The 19175-nt window shown below is 37.1% G+C and overlaps 1 protein-coding gene across 1 annotated transcript in view; it reads right to left on the bottom strand.

Annotated features, from left to right (window-relative positions):
- The window catches only part of LOC118371654 (reversion-inducing cysteine-rich protein with Kazal motifs-like), an 89435-nt gene extending 70461 nt beyond the window's left edge, over window positions 1-18974 (bottom strand). The window contains exons 1-4 of the mRNA XM_052483947.1: window positions 18824-18974; window positions 3944-3980; window positions 3564-3649; window positions 3435-3482 (exon numbers count right to left, since the gene is read on the bottom strand). Of these exons, the coding sequence (XP_052339907.1) occupies window positions 3435-3482; window positions 3564-3649; window positions 3944-3980; window positions 18824-18826 (174 nt within the window). The 5' untranslated portion in view covers window positions 18827-18974. The remainder of the gene's footprint in view (window positions 1-3434; window positions 3483-3563; window positions 3650-3943; window positions 3981-18823) is intronic.
- Window positions 18975-19175: the final 201 nt, after the last annotated feature.

Here is a 19175-nt window from a genome sequence, read left to right as displayed (position 1 = left end):
TTAATCAAGATGAACTGGGATATGACTAAAGAGTTAATCAAGATGAACTGGGATATGACTAAAGAGTTAATCAAGGTGAACTGGGATATGACTAAAGAGTTAATCAAGATGAACTGGGATATGACTAAAGAGTTAATCAAGGTGAACTGGGATATGATTAAAGAGTTAATCAAGGTGAACTGGGATATGACTAAAGAGTTAATCAAGGTGAACTGGGATATGACTAAAGAGTTAATCAAGGTGAACTGGGATATGACTAAAGAGTTAATCAAGGTGAACTGGGATATGATTAAAGAGTTAATCAAGATGAACTGGGATATGACTAAAGAGTTAATCAAGGTGAACTGGGATATGACTAAAGAGTTAATCAAGGTGAACTGGGATATGACTAAAGAGTTAATCAAGGTGAACTGGGATATGACTGAAGAGTTAATCAAGATGAACTGGGATATGACTAAAGAGTTAATCAAGGTGAACTGGGATATGACTAAAGAGTTAATCAAGGTGAACTGGGATATGACTAAAGAGTTAATCAAGGTGAACTGGGATATGACTAAAGAGTTAATCAAGGTGAACTGGGATATGACTAAAGAGTTAATCAAGGTGAACTGGGATATGACTAAAGAGTTAATCAAGGTGAACTGGGATATGACTAAAGAGTTAATCAAAAAGACAGATAATACAGATATTTTCCCTTCCATGGTAGCAAGATCTTATCTATTTTTGCTAACTTGTATTGGAGTGAAATCATTTCTTTCTTTCGGGATATGAACACCGAGTATGTCCACATCTCCGTCAGATCATTTTATTAGTAAACTACACGCTAATGTAAAAGTTGTATTTTTTTGTGATCCAATGCATAATATAATATAATACACTTATCATCATTTGGCTTATTTAAAAAAAAAAACATTTTTCCTTTATTTAACCAGGCAAGTCAGTTAAGAACAAATTCTTATTTTCAATGACAGCTGTGGAACAGTGGGTTAACTGCCTGTTCAGGGGCAGAACAACAGCTCAGGGGTTTGAACTTGCAACCTTCCGGTTCCTAGTCCAACTTTCTAACCACTAGGCTACCCTGCCACCCCTTTAATCTAGAGAGGTTGGGAAAAGTATCTGGATCCTCTATGAGGCTGTGGAGGGATCTGGATTTGCCCTGGATTTCTAGCCTCTTGATATTATTGTTGGATCTGATTTTAACAGCTAACATTTCAATGGCCATAATAAAAAGATATGCCGATTGTGGACAGCCTTGTTTCACGCCTCTTGACAGTTTAAAACTTTCTGAGAAGTAGCCATTATTTACTTTTTTACTATACATAATTTTAACCCATTTTATAAGATATTCTCCAAAGTTGAAATATTTCAGTCATTTATATTTAAAATCCAGTCCTATTTTATCAAAGGCATTTTCAAAGTCAGCTATGAATACCAGCCCTGGTTTCCCAGATTTTTCATAGTGTTCAATTGTTTCCAGTACTTGTCTTATATTATCTCCAATGTATCATCCATGTAAATAACCTGTCCTGAATAATGAATAATATCCGACATTCCTCTTTTAATTCTATGTGCTAAGCATTTAGCTAGATTTTTTACATCACAACACTGAAGTGTAAGAGGTCTCCAATTCTTTTAATGGACTGGATCTTTATATTTACCACTTAGATCCCGTTTCAGTAATAATGAAATCAGACATTCTTGTTGAGTGCTCGATAATCTACCATTTACATAGGAGTGGTTAAAACAGGCTAATAACGGTCCTCTGATTATATCAAAAAAGGTTTGGTCCACTGGTATGACATCCAGCCCTGGAGCCAAGAAGTTCCTCCTCTGTAATTTAGCCTTCACATGAGTATTTCTGTACAGCTGTTAATTTTACATTATTAATAGAAACAAAATCCATATAATTAACTTTGGTTAGTGGAGATGGAGGAGACTGAAACAAAAACATATGCTTAAAGTACTTTACTTCCTCTTTCAAAATATAGTTTGGCGAATCATGGGCGACTCAGTGCAATTTTTTGGGGTAGCATTTCTATGTTAAAGATTAAAAAATAATTTAGTGCATATCCCATCCAGTTTGCTTTATTTTTGTAATATATGACACTAGATCTTTCTTGAAAAAGTCCCTCCCTTTCCTCTAACTTATTCTGAGCCTCTATGGTACAGTTTTTATTGCTATCTACCTGTACTGTTAGTTCTTGCATTTCCTTTGTTAATATGGACTCTTTTGATCTAAATTGCTTTTGTTTTAGAGATGAGAATGACATTCGGATCAAAATTACCATTAATTAATATCATCACACCTTTTCAATTTATTTGCCGATGAGAGAAATATATTTTGCCCCCCCCAGTCTTTTTTGTAATTATGGCAATTTCACCAACTGCCATAATGGGATAAAAGTTCCAAATCTATTTATCATTATATATGTTTGTAAACTCACCATTAAAAAGTAGTGATTGAGTGTCCATATAGCTGTACCATGATATTTGCATTGCTACTAAGAAAACCTCCAAAACCCCTCCCCATCCCAAGTTGGGTTGTGTATACCCAGTGACCGGCAGACCCCCCCCCCGGATCCCAGGTTCCCCAAGACACCGGTACCCAAAAGACCACACAGTGCCACCCACAGAACCCACAGAACCCACAGAACCCACAGAACTGCCAAAAGCATTTCCTTGGCTCCCGCACTGTTACATCACAAACAATCAAATAATAAAGTTCTATATGGTCACTAAAATGGTGGCCGTTCTAAAACTTGGCCTGACTCTCTCTCTCTCTCTCTAGATATATATATAAATATATATATGGCTCTGAGCTAAGCCATCTTCTTAGGTGGAGTAGATGACTTCACTCCTCTCCTCCTTTGACAAGACAGACTCCAATCAGAGCTTAGATAATGACCTTCCTTTAAACCTGTGCTATTCAATTTTTTTCAGCGGAGCCCATATTTTTTGCAAACATTTCTACGAACCCCATTTTTTTCACCTGAATTTCTGGCGACCCCACTACACCCCAAATCTAATGGCACAGCCTTAAAATCGGTAGGAAGTGGATTTTTTTATACATTAAATAGCCTTCAATACATTACAATTTTATCTCTCCTCAAAATGAATACATTCACTTAATACATGCATATTTTTCAAACGATCTCAAAAACGTTTGTATATTGATCCATACAATAATCTATAATCTTGTTTGTCATTTGTTTTGTTTTTTAAATAACTTTATAAAAGGAGGAGGACAATGCTGAGGTGCTGAGATGGACCGCAGAGAAGTAGCGCTTGCTTTATCTCGTCAAACAGCACTGAGGTTTTAAAGGCCAGGGAAAGGCAGCCAGAGACTACAATACAGTCTCTCAAAGTCAACAGTATGTGTGATACTCAATTTCAAGCACATACTACTACACAAAACATGACCTTGTTTCACTTACCTCTGTGTCTTTTTTGCATACTCTTGTGATGTCGGTCTTGGATGATGCCTATAGGGCCAGAGATTGGGAAATGAGGTGATGTGCAAAATGGATAAGGCTACAACGGGCCAAACTAACTTCCTCCCTCACCTGCTTGCAGTCCCTGCGGCACTCGGCCGAGATGGCCAGCTCACAGCAGCCCAGGCCCACCCAACCATCAGACTTCCTGGACGACCCTGTAGACAAAACATGGTCCACATTACCCACAAACCCTTGATGGGTGTAGCATTATCAGAATGAAAGTATGGATTAACTTTATCCTCTTGCGGGGGGTTTTGCAAAACATTTAGACGCTTATGGGCAGCATATTAAACTGTGGACATATATGGACTTTTAGTGTGGGCTCAGTGGGTACAAAGTGCTGAGCTAAGCAATAATGTTTTTTGCATCTGGGAGGCATTATGTTCTGACAGGTGGATTTGTCTGTAATGGCACCGTATCCCCTTGGAAACGACCCCCCCATAGCTCACCAGGTAGTGTGGAGTTGATGCAGATCCAAAGCTCATTCTGTGAAACAGAGAGAAAAGGTCAATTCATTATGAACAGAGGACCAATGCCAAAACAAGCAAGAGACCAAGGGAAGAAAATGCCCAGTTCATAACAGAAGGACAGGTTGTTTTGATGTACAGAGGTTTTTCTGGAGTTGGACAAAATTCAAAGGAAGGAGCCACATGGAAGACCTCTGTTAGGGGTCTTAGTGAAAGTAAGAACGTCCGTTCATTTCTAGAAATCCTGTCTTAGTTTTTGTCTTTCATCTCTCAACAGGAAATTATATCAGTGGTTCTTTGGGTGAAACAGCATACTGTAATTTACTGTGTTTGCAGGGGCGATTGAATTTCATAGAGAACATTTTTTTTTTATATGACTGCCGTCTAATTAAAAAATATATTATGCAGTGGAAACAGAGACATATAAACCACACAAACTCATAAGAGGTTTGTGGTAATATATTGTGGGATTAATAACACACCGTAATAAACACAAACATCCCAGGCACGTATTGATAAAAAAAAACATGACGCATGGAGATAGAGCAGTGAGTGGCCCAGAAAGCATTCTGTCTCTAGCCCTGAACAAGATACTGAACTATATAAACTAGACATTGTCTGAGGTTCAACTCAGTCCCTCATGTCTGTTGGCTCTCAAACAGAGGAGCCACTTGTCAGGAGGCTTCACCATCCTTTACGATGCCGACGGAGAGAAATGGTATCTCTACATGAACCATAAACATCATTTGTGATGAAGGGGAACCCAAGAAGATTTGGGAACATGAAGGACGAATGGCAGTGGAGGGTGGAATTTAGCAGCCCTCCAAGTACAACTACTATTAGACCTCAACATGCCAAGAAACAGTCCCTTATAAAACAATCCCTTAAGAAACAATCCCTTGGAAACAATCCCTTGGAAACAATCCCTTATAAATCAATCCCTGGGAAACAATCCCTTGGAAACAATCCCTTATAAATCAATCCCTTAGAAACAATCCCTTGGAAACAATCCCTTAGAAACAATCCCTTGGAAACAATCCCTTGGAAACAATCGCTTACAAAACAATCCCTTGGAAACAATCCCTTGGAAACAATCCCTTACAAAACAATCCCTTATAAAACAATCCCTTAGAAACAATCCATTGGAAACAATCCCTTGGAAACAATCTCTTGGAAACAATCCCTTAGAAACAATCCATTGGAAACAATCCCTTGGAAACAATCTCTTGGAAACAATCCCTTAGAAACAATCCCTTGGAAACAATCTCTTGGAAACAATCCCTTGTAAACAATCCATTGGAAACAATCCCTTGGAAACAATCCCTTAGAAACAATCCATTGGAAACAATCCATTGGAAACAATCTCTTGGAAACAATCCCTTACAAAACAATCCCTTGGAAACAATCCCTTGGAAACAATCCCTTGGAAACAATCCCTTACAAAACAATCCCTTGGAAACAATCCCTTGGAAACAATCCCTTAGAAACAATCCCTTGGAAACAATCCCTTACAAAACAATCCCTTATAAAACAATCACTTAGAAACAATCCATTGGAAACAATCCCTTGGAAACAATCTCTTGGAAACAATCCCTTAGAAACAATCCATTGGAAACAATCCCTTGGAAACAATCCCTTAGAAACAATCCATTGGAAACAATCTCTTGGAAACAATCCCTTACAAAACAATCCCTTGGAAACAATCCCTTGGAAACAATCCCTTGGAAACAATCCCTTACAAAACAATCCCTTGGAAACAATCCCTTACAAAACAATACATTGGAAACAATCCATTGGAAACAATCTCTTGGAAACAATCCATTGGAAACAATCCCTTGGAAACAATCTCTTGGAAACAATCCCTTAGAAACAATCCATTGGAAACAATCCCTTGGAAACAATCCCTTAGAAACAATCCATTGGAAACAATCCCTTGGAAACAATCTCTTGGAAACAATCCCTTACAAAACAATCCCTTGGAAACAATCCCTTGGAAACAAACCCTTGGAAACAACCCCTTGGAAACAATCCCTTGGAAACAAACCCTTGGAAACAATCCCTTGGAAACAATCCCTTGGAAACAAACCCTTGGAAACAATCCCTTGGAAACAATCCCTTGGAAACAATCCCTTACAAAACAATCCCTTATAAAACAATCCCTTAGAAACAATCCATTGGAAACAATCCCTTGGAAACAATCTCTTGGAAACAATCCCTTAGAAACAATCCATTGGAAACAATCCCTTGGAAACAATCCCTTACAAAACAATCCCTTATAAAACAATCCCTTAGAAACAATCCATTGGAAACAATCCCTTGGAAACAATCTCTTGGAAACAATCCCTTAGAAACAATCCATTGGAAACAATCCCTTGGAAACAATCTCTTGGAAACAATCCCTTAGAAACAATCCATTGGAAACAATCCCTTGGAAACAATCCATTGGAAACAATCCCTTGAAACAAACCCTTGAAACAATCCATTGGAAACAAACCCAATTGGAAACAACCCCTTGGAAACAATCCCTTGGAAACAAACCCTTGGAAACAATCCCTTGGAAACAATCCCTTGGAAACAAACCCTTGGAAACAATCCCTTGGAAACAATCCCTTGGAAACAATCCCTTACAAAACAATCCCTTATAAAACAATCCCTTAGAAACAATCCATTGGAAACAATCCCTTGGAAACAAACGATTGGAAACAATCCCTTAGAAACAATCCCTTGGAAACAATCCCTTGGAAACAATCCATTGGAAACAATCCCTTAGAAACAATCCATTGGAAACAATCCCTTGGAAACAATCTCTTGGAAACAATCCCTTACAAAACAATCCCTTGGAAACAATCAATTGGAAACAATCCCTTAGAAACAATCCCTTGGAAACAATCCCTTACAAAACAATCCCTTGGAAACAATCCCTTGGAAACAATCCTTGAAACAATCCTTACAAAACAATCCATTGGAAACAATCCCTTGGAAAACAATCTCTTGGAAACAATCCCTTAGAAACAATCCCTTGGAAACAATCCCTTAGAAACAATCCCTTGAAACAATCCCTTGAAACAATCCATTGGAAACAATCCCTTAACAAAACAATCTCTTGGAAACAATCCATTGGAAACAATCCCTTAGAAACAATCCATTGGAAACAATCCCTTACAAAACAATCCATTGGAAACAATCCCTTAGAAACAATCCATTGGAAACAATCCCTTACAAAACAATCCATTGGAAACAATCCATTGGAAACAATCCCTTACAAAACAATCCCTTGGAAAGAATCCATTGGAAACAATCCCTTAGAAACAATCCATTGGAAACAATCCCTTACAAAACAATCCCTTGGAAACAATCAATTGGAAACAATCCCTTACAAAACAATCCCTTGGAAAGAATCCATTGGAAACAATCCCTTACAAAACAATCCCTTGGAAACAATCCCTTGGAAACAATCCCTTACAAAACAATCCCTTGGAAACAATCCCTTACAAAACAATCCCTTGGAAACAATCCCTTACAAAACAATCCCTTGGAAACAATCCCTTAGAAACAATCCCTTGGAAACAATCCCTTGGAAACAATCCCTTGGAAACAGTCCCTTACAAAACAATCCCTTATAAAACAATCCCTTAGAAACAATCCCTTGGAAACAATCTCTTGGAAACAATCCCTTAGAAACAATCCATTGGAAACAATCCCTTGGAAACAATCCCTTACAAAACAATCCCCTATAAAACAATCCCTTGGAAACAATCCCTTACAAAACAATCCATTGGAAACAATCCCTTACAAAACAATCTCTTGGAAACAATCCCTTAGAAACAATCCCTTGAAACAATCCCTTAGAAACAATCCCTTGGAAACAATCCCTTGGAAACAATCCATTGGAAACAATCCCTTACAAAACAATCTCTTGAAACAATCCATTGGAAACAATCCCTTGGACAAAACAATCCATTGGAAACAATCCATACAAACAATCTCTTGGAAACAATCCCTTAGAAACAATCCCTTGAAACAATCCCTTGGAAACAATCCCTTAGAAACAATCCCTTGAAACAATCCCTTGGAAACAATCCCTTATTGAAACAATCCATTGGAAACAATCCCTTACAAAACAATCTCTTGAAACAATCCATTGAAACAATCCCTTAGAAACAATCCATTGGAAACAATCCCTTACAAAACAATCCCTTGAAACAATCCCTTGAAACAATCCATTACAAACAATCCCTAGAAACAATCCATTACAAACAATCCCTTACAAACAATCCAATCTTGAAAACAATCCCTTGGAAACAATCCCGTGGAAACAATCCCTTGGAAACAATCCCTTACAAACAATCCCTTATAAACAATCCCTTAGAAACAATCCCTTGGAAACAATCTCTTGGAAACAATCCCTTAGAAACAATCCATTGGAAACAATCCCTTGGAAACAATCCCTTACAAAACAATCCCCTATAAAACAATCCCTTAGAAACAATCCATTGGAAACAATCACTTGGAAACAATCTCTTGGAACAATCCATTGGAAACAATCCCTTGGAAACAATCCATTGGAAACAATCCCTTGGAAACAATCCATTGGAAACAATCCCTTGAAACAATCTCTTGAAACAATCCCTTGAAACAATCCCTTGAAACAATCTCTTGGAAACAATCCTTGGAAACAATCCCTTGAAACAATCCCTTGAAACAATCCAACAATCAATCATTGAAACAATCCCTTGGAAACAATCCATTGGAAACAATCCATTGGAAACAATCCTTGAAACAATCCCTTGGAAACAATCCCTTGAAACAATCCCTTGAAACAATCTTTGAAACAATCCTTGAAACAATCCCTTAGAAACAATCCCTTGGAAACAATCCATTGGAAACAATCCCTTACAAAACAATCCATTGGAAACAATCCCTTGAAAACAATCTCTTGGAAACAATCCCTTAGAAACAATCCCTTGGAAACAATCCCTTGGAAACAATCCCTTACAAAAAACAATCCATTGGAAACAATCCCTTACAAAACAATCTCTTGGAAACAATCCCTTGAAACAATCCCTTGGAAACAATCCATTGGAAACAATCCCTTACAAAACAATCCATTGGAAACAATCCCTTGAAACAATCTCTTGGAAACAATCCCTTGAAACAATCCCTTGGAAACAATCCCTTGGAAACAATCCCTAAAACAATCCCTTGAAACAATCAATTGGAAACAATCCCTTAGAAACAATCCCTTGCAAAACAATCCCTTGGAAACAATCTCTTGGAAACAATCCCTTGGAAACAATCCATTGGAAACAATCCCTTGGAAACAATCCATTGGAAACAATCCCTTGGAAACAATCCCTTAGAAACAATCCATTGGAAACAATCCCTTAGAAACAATCCCTTACAAAACAATCCCTTGGAAACAATCCATTGGAAACAATCCCTTACAAAACAATCCCTTGGAAAGAATCCATTGGAAACAATCCCTTACAAAACAATCCCTTGGAAACAATCCATTGGAAACAATCCCTTACAAAACAATCCCTTGGAAACAATCCCTTGGAAACAATCCCTTGGAAACAATCCATTGGAAACAATCCATTGGAAACAATCCCTTGGAAACAATCCCTTGGAAACAATCTCTTGGAAACAATCCATTGGAAACAATCCCTTATAAAACAATCCCTTACAAAACAATCCCTTATAAAACAATCCCTTACAAAACAATCCCTTGGAAACAATCCCTTGGAAACAATCCCTTAGAAACAATCCCTTGGAAACAATCCCTTACAAAACAATCCCTTGGAAACAATCCCTTACAAAACAATACATTGGAAACAATCCATTGGAAACAATCTCTTGGAAACAATCCATTGGAAACAATCCATTGGAAACAATCCCTTGGAAACAATCCATTGGAAACAATCCCTTGGAAACAATCCATTGGAAACAATCCCTTGGAAACAATCTCTTGGAAACAATCCCTTGGAAACAATCCCTTGGAAACAATCCTTGGAAACAATCCCTTGGAAACAATCCCTTGGAAACAATCCCTTGGAAACAATCCATTGGAAACAATCCCTTGGAAACAATCCCTTGGAAACAATCCATTGGAAACAATCCATTGGAAACAATCTCTTGGAAACAATCCATTGGAAACAATCCCTTGGAAACAATCCCTTGGAAACAATCTCTTGGAAACAATCCCTTGGAAACAATCCCTTGGAAACAATCCCTTGGAAACAATCTCTTGGAAACAATCCCTTACAAAACAATCCCTTATAAACAATCCCTTACAAAACAATACCTTGGAAACAATCCATTGGAAACAATCTCTTGAAACAATCCCTTGGAAACAATCCATTGGAAACAATCCCTTGGAAACAATCCCTTAGAAACAATCCATTGGAAACAATCCCTTGGAAACAATCTCTTGGAAACAATCCCTTAGAAACAATCCATTGGAAACAATCCCTTGGAAACAATCCCTTAGAAACAATCCATTGGAAACAATCCCTTGGAAACAATCTCTTGGAAACAATCCCTTACAAAACAATCCCTTGGAAACAATCCCTTGAAACAATCAATCCCTTGAAACAATCCCTTACAAAACAATCCCTTACAAACAATCCCTTACAAAACAATACCTTGAAACAATCCATTGGAAACAATCTCTTGAAACAATCCATTGGAAACAATCTCTTGGAAACAATCTCTTGAAACAATCACATTGGAAACAATCCATTGGAAACAATCCCTTGAAACAATCCCTTAGAAACAATCCATTGGAAACAATCCCTTGAAACAATCTCTTGGAAACAATCCCTTACAAAACAATCCCTTGGAAACAATCCCTTGGAAACAAACCCTTGGAAACAATCCCTTGGAAACAATCCCTTGGAAACAAACCCTTGGAAACAATCCCTTGAAACAATCAATCCATGGAAACAATCCCTTGGAAACAATCCCTTGGAAACAATCCCTTGGAAACAATCCCTTACAAAACAATCCCTTATAAAACAATCCCTTAGAAACAATCCATTGGAAACAATCCCTTGGAAACAATCTCTTGGAAACAATCCCTTAGAAAACAATCCCTTGGAAACAATCCCTTGGAAACAATCCCTTAGAAACAATCCCTTACAAAACAATCCCTTATAAAACAATCCCTTAGAAACAATCCATTGGAAACAATCCCTTGGAAACAATCTCTTGGAAACAATCCCTTAGAAACAATCCATTGGAAACAATCCCTTGGAAACAATCCCTTGGAAACAATCCCTTAGAAACAATCCCTTGGAAACAATCCCTTGGAAACAATCCCTTGGAAACAATCCCTTGGAAACAACCCCTTGGAAACAATCCCTTGGAAACAAACCCTTGGAAACAATCCCTTGGAAACAATCCCTTGGAAACAAACCCTTGGAAACAATCCCTTGGAAACAATCCCTTGGAAACAATCCCTTGGAAACAATCCCTTGGAAACAATCCCTTGGAAACAATCCCTTACAAAACAATCCCTTATAAAACAATCCCTTAGAAACAATCCATTGGAAACAATCCCTTGGAAACAATCCTTGGAAACAATCCCTTAGAAACAATCCATTGGAAACAATCCCTTGGAAACAATCCATTGGAAACAATCCCTTGAAACAATCCCTTGGAAACAATCCATTGGAAACAATCCCTTGGAAACAATCTCTTGGAAACAATCCATTGGAAACAATCCCTTGGAAACAATCTCTTGGAAACAATCCCTTGAAACAATCCTTGAAACAATCCCTTACAAACAATCCATTGAAACAATCCCTTGAAACAATCCTTGGAAACAATCCTTGAAACAAAAAACAATCCATTGGAAACAATCCTTACAAACAATCCTTGAAACAATCCCTTAGAAACAATCCCTTGAAACAATCCTCCCTGAAACAATCCCTTAGAAACAATCCCTTGAAACAATCCCTTGGAAACAATCCATTGGAAACAATCCCTTACAAAAACAATCTCCATTGAAACAATCCATTGGAAACAATCCTTGGAAAAACAATCCATTGGAAACAATCCCTTACAAAACAATCTCTTGGAAACAATCCCTTAGAAACAATCCCTTGAAACAATCCCTTAGAAACAATCCCTTGAAACAATCCATTGGAAACAATCCCTTACAAACAATCTCTTGGAAACAATCCATTGGAAACAATCCCAATCCCTTGAAACAATCCATTGGAAACAATCCCTTACAAAACAATCCTTGAAACAATCAATTGGAAACAATCCTTGAAAACAATCCCTTGAAACAATCCATTTGAAACAATCCCTTACAAAACAATCCCTTGGAAACAATCCATTGGAAACAATCCCTTGGAAAACAATCCCTTGAAACAATCCTTGAAACAATCCCTTAGAAACAATCCATTGGAAACAATCCCTTAGAAACAATCCCTTGAAACAATCCCTTGAAACAATCCCTTACAAACAATCCCTTACAAAACAATCCCTTATAAAACAATCCCTTAGAAACAATCCCTTGAAACAATCCATTGGAAACAATCCCTTACAAAACAATCCATTGGAAACAATCCCTTACAAAACAATCTCAATCCATTGGAAACAATCCCTTGAAACAATCCCTTGGAAACAATCCCTTGGAAACAATCCCTTACAAAACAATCCCTTGGAAACAATCCATTGGAAACAATCCCTTACAAAACAATCTCTTGAAACAATCCATTGGAAACAATCCCTTAGAAACAATCCATTGAAACAATCCCTTACAAAACAATCCCTTGGAAACAATCAATTGGAAACAATCCCTTAAACAAAACAATCCCTTGGAAACAATCCAAACAATTTGAAACAATCCATTACAAACAATCCCTTGAAACAATCCCTTGAAACAATCCCTTAAACAAAAACAATCCCTTGAAACAATCCCTTGGCAATCCCTTACAAAACAATCTCAATTGGAAACAATCCCTTGGAAACAATCCCTTGGAAACAATCCCTTGAAACAATCTCTTGAAACAATCCCTTAGAAACAATCCCTTGAAACAATCCCTTAGAAACAATCCCTTGGAAACAATCCATTGGAAACAATCCCTTACAAAACAATCCATTGGAAACAATCCCTTACAAAAAACAATCCATTGGAAACAATCCCTTAGAAACAATCCAATTGGAAACAATCCCTTGGAAACAATCCCTTACAAAACAATCCCTTGGAAACAATCCCTTACAAAACAATCTCTTGGAAACAATCCAAAACAATCCCTTGAAACAATCCCTTGAAACAATCCATTGGAAACAATCCCTTGACAATCCCTTACAAACAATCCATTGGAAACAATCCCTTACAAAACAATCTCTTGGAAACAATCCCTTGAAACAATCAATTGGAAACAATCCCTTAGAAACAATCCATTGAAACAATCCCTTGAAACAATCCCTTACAAAACAATCCATTGAAACAATCCCTTGGAAACAATCTTGAAACAATCCCTTACAAAACAATCCATTGGAAACAATCCCTTACAAAACAATCTCTTGGAAACAATCCCTTAGAAACAATCCCTTGAAACAATCCCTTAGAAACAATCCCTTGGAAACAATCCCTTGGAAACAATCCATTGGAAACAATCCCTTACAAACAATCCTTGGAAACAATCCATTGGAAACAATCCCTTACAAAACAATCCATTGGAAACAATCCCTTGGAAAACAATCTCTTGAAACAATCCCTTGGAAACAATCCCTTGAAACAATCCCTTGAAACAATCCATTGGAAACAATCCCTTGAAACAATCCATTGGAAACAATCCATTGGAAACAATCCATTGGAAACAATCCTTGGAAACAATCCTTGGAAACAATCCCTTGAAACAATCCTTGGAAACAATCCCTTGAAACAATCCCTTGAAACAATCCCTTGGAAACAATCCCTTGGAAACAATCCATTGGAAACAATCCCTTACAAAACAATCCATTGGAAACAATCCCTTAAAACAATCCTTGGAAACAATCCCTTAGAAACAATCCCTTGAAACAATCCCTTGGAAACAATCCCTTACAAAACAATCCATTGAAACAATCCCTTACAAAACAATCTCTTGGAAACAATCCAATCTTAGAAACAATCCCTTGGAAACAATCCATTGGAAACAATCCCTTACAAAACAATCCATTGGAAACAATCCCTTACAAAACAATCCTTGGAAACAATCCTTGGAAACAATCCCTTGAAACAATCAATTGAAACAATCCCTTAGAAACAATCCCTTGAAACAATCCCTTACAAAACAATCCCTTGAAACAATCCCTTGAAACAATCCCTTGAAACAATCCCTTACAAAACAATCCATTGAAACAATCCCTTACAAAACAATCTCTTGGAAACAATCCCTTAGAAACAATCCCTTGGAAACAATCCCTTAGAAACAATCCCTTGAAACAATCCCTTGAAACAATCCATTGGAAACAATCCCTTACAAAACAATCTCTTGGAAACAATCCATTGGAAACAATCCCTTACAAACAATCCATTGGAAACAATCCCTTACAAACAATCTCTTGGAAACAATCCCTTGAAACAATCCCTTGAAACAATCCCTTAGAAACAATCCCTTGAAACAATCCATTGGAAACAATCCCTTACAAAAAACAATCTCTTGGAAACAATCCCTTAGAAACAATCCCTTGGAAACAATCCCTTGAAACAATCCCTTAGAAACAATCCCTTGGAAACAATCCATTGGAAACAATCCCTTACAAACAATCTCTTGGAAACAATCCATTGGAAACAATCCCTTGACAATCCATTGGAAACAATCCCTTGGAAACAATCTCTTGGAAACAATCCCTTGAAACAATCCCTTAGAAACAATCCCTTGGAAACAATCCATTGGAAACAATCCCTTGCAAAACAATCCCTTGGAAACAATCTCTTGGAAACAATCCCTTACAAAACAATCCCTTGGAAACAATCTCTTGGAAACAATCCCTTGTAAACAATCCATTGGAAACAATCTCTTGGAAACAATCCATTGGAAACAATCCATTGGAAACAATCTCTTGGAAACAATCCCTTGGAAACAATCTATTGGAAACAATCCCTTACAAAACAATCCATTGGAAACAATCTCTTGGAAACAATCCCTTGGAAACAATCCCTTGGAAACAATCTCTTGGAAACAATCCATTGGAAACAATCCCTTGGAAACAATCTCTTGGAAACAATCCCTTAGAAACAATCCATTGGAAACAATCCCTTGCAAAACAATCCCTTGGAAACAATCCATTGGAAACAATCCCTTACAAAACAATCCATTGGAAACAATCCCTTACAAAACAATCTCTTGGAAACAATCCCTTGAAACAATCCCTTGAAACAATCCCTTGGAAACAATCCCTTACAAAACAATCCATTGGAAACAATCCCTTACAAAACAATCTCTTGGAAACAATCCCTTGAAACAATCAATCCTTGAAACAATCCCTTGGAAACAATCCCTTGGAAACAATCCATTGGAAACAATCCCAACAAACAATCTCTTGGAAACAATCCCTTAGAAACAATCCCTTGAAACAATCCCTTGAAACAATCCCTTAGAAACAATCCTTGAAACAATCCATTGGAAACAATCCCTTACAAAACAATCTCTTGAAACAATCCATTGAAACAATCCATTGGAAACAATCCCTTGAAACAATCCCTTGAAATCCTTAAAACAATCCTTGGAAACAATCCCTTGGAAACAATCCCTTGAAACAATCCCTTAGAAACAATCCCTTGGAAACAATCCATTGGAAACAATCCCTTACAAAACAATCTCTTGAAACAATCCATTGGAAACAATCCCTTACAAAACAATCCATTGGAAACAATCCCTTGAAACAATCCCTTAGAAACAATCCTTGGAAACAATCCATTGGAAACAATCCCTTAGAAACAATCCCTTGAAACAATCCATTGGAAACAATCCCTTACAAAACAATCCCTTGGAAACAATCCCTTAGAAACAATCCCTTGAAACAATCCCTTGGAAACAATCCCTTAGAAACAATCCCTTGAAACAATCCCTTGGAAACAATCCATTGGAAACAATCCCTTGAAACAAAAAAACAATCTCTTGAAACAATCCATTGGAAACAATCCCTTACAAAACAATCCATTGGAAACAATCCCTTGGAAACAATCTCTTGGAAACAATCCCCATTCAAACAATCCCTTGGAAACAATCCCTTGGAAACAATCCCTTGGAAACAATCCCTTGGAAACAATCCCTTACAAAACAATCCCTTGGAAACAATCTCTTGGAAACAATCCCTTGGAAACAATCCCTTGGAAACAATCCATTGGAAACAATCTCTTGGAAACAATCCCTTGGAAACAATCCCTTGCAAATAATCTCTTGGAAACAATCCCTTAGAAACAATCCCTTGGAAACAATCCCTTAGAAACAATCCCTTGGAAACAATCCATTGGAAACAATCCCTTACAAAACAATACATTGGAAACAATCCCTTACAAAACAATCTCTTGGAAACAATCCCTTAGAAACAATGCCTTGGAAACAATCCCTTGGAAACAATCCCTTACAAAACAATCCATTGGAAACAATCCCTTACAAAACAATCTCTTGGAAACAATCCCTTAGAAACAATCCCTTGGAAACAATCCCTTGAAACAATCCCTTACAAAACAATCCATTGGAAACAATCCCTTACAAAACAATCTCTTGGAAACAATCCCTTAGAAACAATCCCTTGGAAACAATCCCTTAGAAACAATCCCTTGGAAACAATCCGTTACAAAACAATCCCTTGGAAACAATCCCTTGGAAACAATCCCTTAGAAACAATCCCTTGGAAACAATCCCTTGGAAACAATCCCTTAGAAACAATCCCTTGGAAACAATCCATTGGAAACAATCCCTTACAAAACAATCTCTTGGAAACAATCCCTTCGAAACAATCCCTTGGAAACAATCCCTTACAAAACAATCTCTTGAAACAATCCCTTAGAAACAATCCCTTGAAACAATCCCTTAGAAACAATCCCTTGGAAACAATCCATTGGAAACAATCCCTTACAAAACAATCTCTTGGAAACAATCCATTGGAAACAATCCCTTACAAAACAATCCATTGGAAACAATCCCTTGAAACAATCCCTTGAAACAATCCCTTGGAAACAATCCAAAACAATCCCTTGGAAACAATCCCTTAGAAACAATCCATTGGAAACAATCCATTGGAAACAATCCCTTACAAAACAATCCAATCTTGGAAACAATCTCTTTAAAAACAATCCCTTGAAACAATCCCTTGGAAACAATCCCTTAGAAACAATCCCTTGAAACAATCCCTTACAAAACAATCCCTTGAAACAATCCCTTAGAAACAATCCCTTGGAAACAATCCCTTGGAAACAATCCCTTAGAAACAATCCCTTGGAAACAATCCATTGGAAACAATCCCTTACAAAACAATCTCTTGGAAACAATCCCTTCGAAACAATCCCTTGGAAACAATCCCTTAGAAACAATCCCTTGGAAACAATCCATTGGAAACAATCCCTTACAAAACAATCTCTTGGAAACAATCCATTGGAAACAATCCCTTACAAAACAATCCATTGGAAACAATCCCTTGGAAACAATCCCTTAGAAACAATCCATTGGAAACAATCCATTGGAAACAATCCCTTACAAAACAATCTCTTGGAAACAATCCCTTACAAAACAATCTCTTGGAAACAATCCCTTACAAAACAATCTCTTGGAACGGCTGTGAGATGTTTTGTGGTGTCTGAGGATGAGAGGGACCTTGGAGCAGCAGTACTAATAATATGCTGTTGAAATCGTTTCCAAAATCACCAAATCAGACCCATTTTGGCAAAACACTCCCCACCCAGCTCATTAATAGCAGGACACAAAGTATTTAACTCTAGCTAATGACAGACTCGTTTCTAATTGGCTGTTTGGAGCAGTGCAGATGAAAAACAGTTGGGCTCTCCAGGTTTGTAGTTACGTTGGTGGGTGGGGAGTGTTTAGCCTTGTTTGAAGCCCCGCTCTTTGATACTTCTTTGATACTTTAATACTTCTTTGATACTTTGATACTTATTTTATACTTCTTAGATACTCCTTTGAAACTTCGTGGATACTTCTTCGATACTTCTTCGATACTTTGTTGATACTTTTATACTTCTTTGACACTTTTTGAGTACTTCTTAGATACTTTTATACTTATTTGATCCTTCTTTTATGCATTAATACTTATTTTATACATTAATACTTCTTTGATACATTAATAATTATTTGATACTTGTTTGATACTTATTTGATATTTCTTTAATACTTTGAAACTTCTAAGATACTTTGATACTTCTTTAATACATGAATACTTCTTAGATACTTATTTGATACTTTGATACTTATTTGATATTTCTTTAATACAGTCATACTTCTTTAATACTTTGATACTTCTTGAATACTTATTTGATATTTCTTTAATACTTTGAAACTTCTAAGATACTTTGATACTTCTTTAATACATTAATACTTCTTAGATACTTATTTGATACTTTGTTACTTATTTGATATTTCTTTAATACAGTCATACTTCTTTAATACTTTGATAGTTCCTAGATACTTCTTTGATACTTCTTGAATACTTCTTTGATACTTTTTGATACGTCTTTAATACTTCTTTGTACCTTTAGTAAGACCAGGTACAATAGACTTGTGAGAAATGCTTATAAGCTTTGCCATAGCCACAGATATATTTCCTGTGTCATTATGAAAGATTTCGTAGCCAACTTTATTACAGCTACTGAAAGCTATTTTTAGATCAGAAATCCCCACTTACCATAGACTCAGGGCAGTAGCTTGGTAACCGCTGTAATAGGTGCTTCAAACGGGATTCACTTTTTATGGTGGCGAGCTGAAAACAGAAAGCAGTGTGTTATATTGTATTCAAAACATGTTTTCACCAAGTCCAAACATTTGATCTGAAACCTCTGTAAAAAAAAAGGTTTTGTATCATTAAATGGTCATTATCAATCTTGAGTTCATTTAACAACATTATAGTATCTTCCCAAATGGCCAAAGGGGTTCACACTTGGCTCTCTAGGCCGTGTGACACTGCTACACAAAACAAACCGGGCATGGCCAATGACAGCTGACGACTGCAGTGTTATCAACATAGGGTGAAGAGCTGT

Source organism: Oncorhynchus keta, chromosome 28 (assembly GCF_023373465.1).
Source record: "Oncorhynchus keta strain PuntledgeMale-10-30-2019 chromosome 28, Oket_V2, whole genome shotgun sequence".
Classification (NCBI taxonomy): Eukaryota; Metazoa; Chordata; class Actinopteri; order Salmoniformes; family Salmonidae; genus Oncorhynchus; species Oncorhynchus keta.
This window is presented reverse-complemented; position numbering and strand designations above follow the sequence as displayed.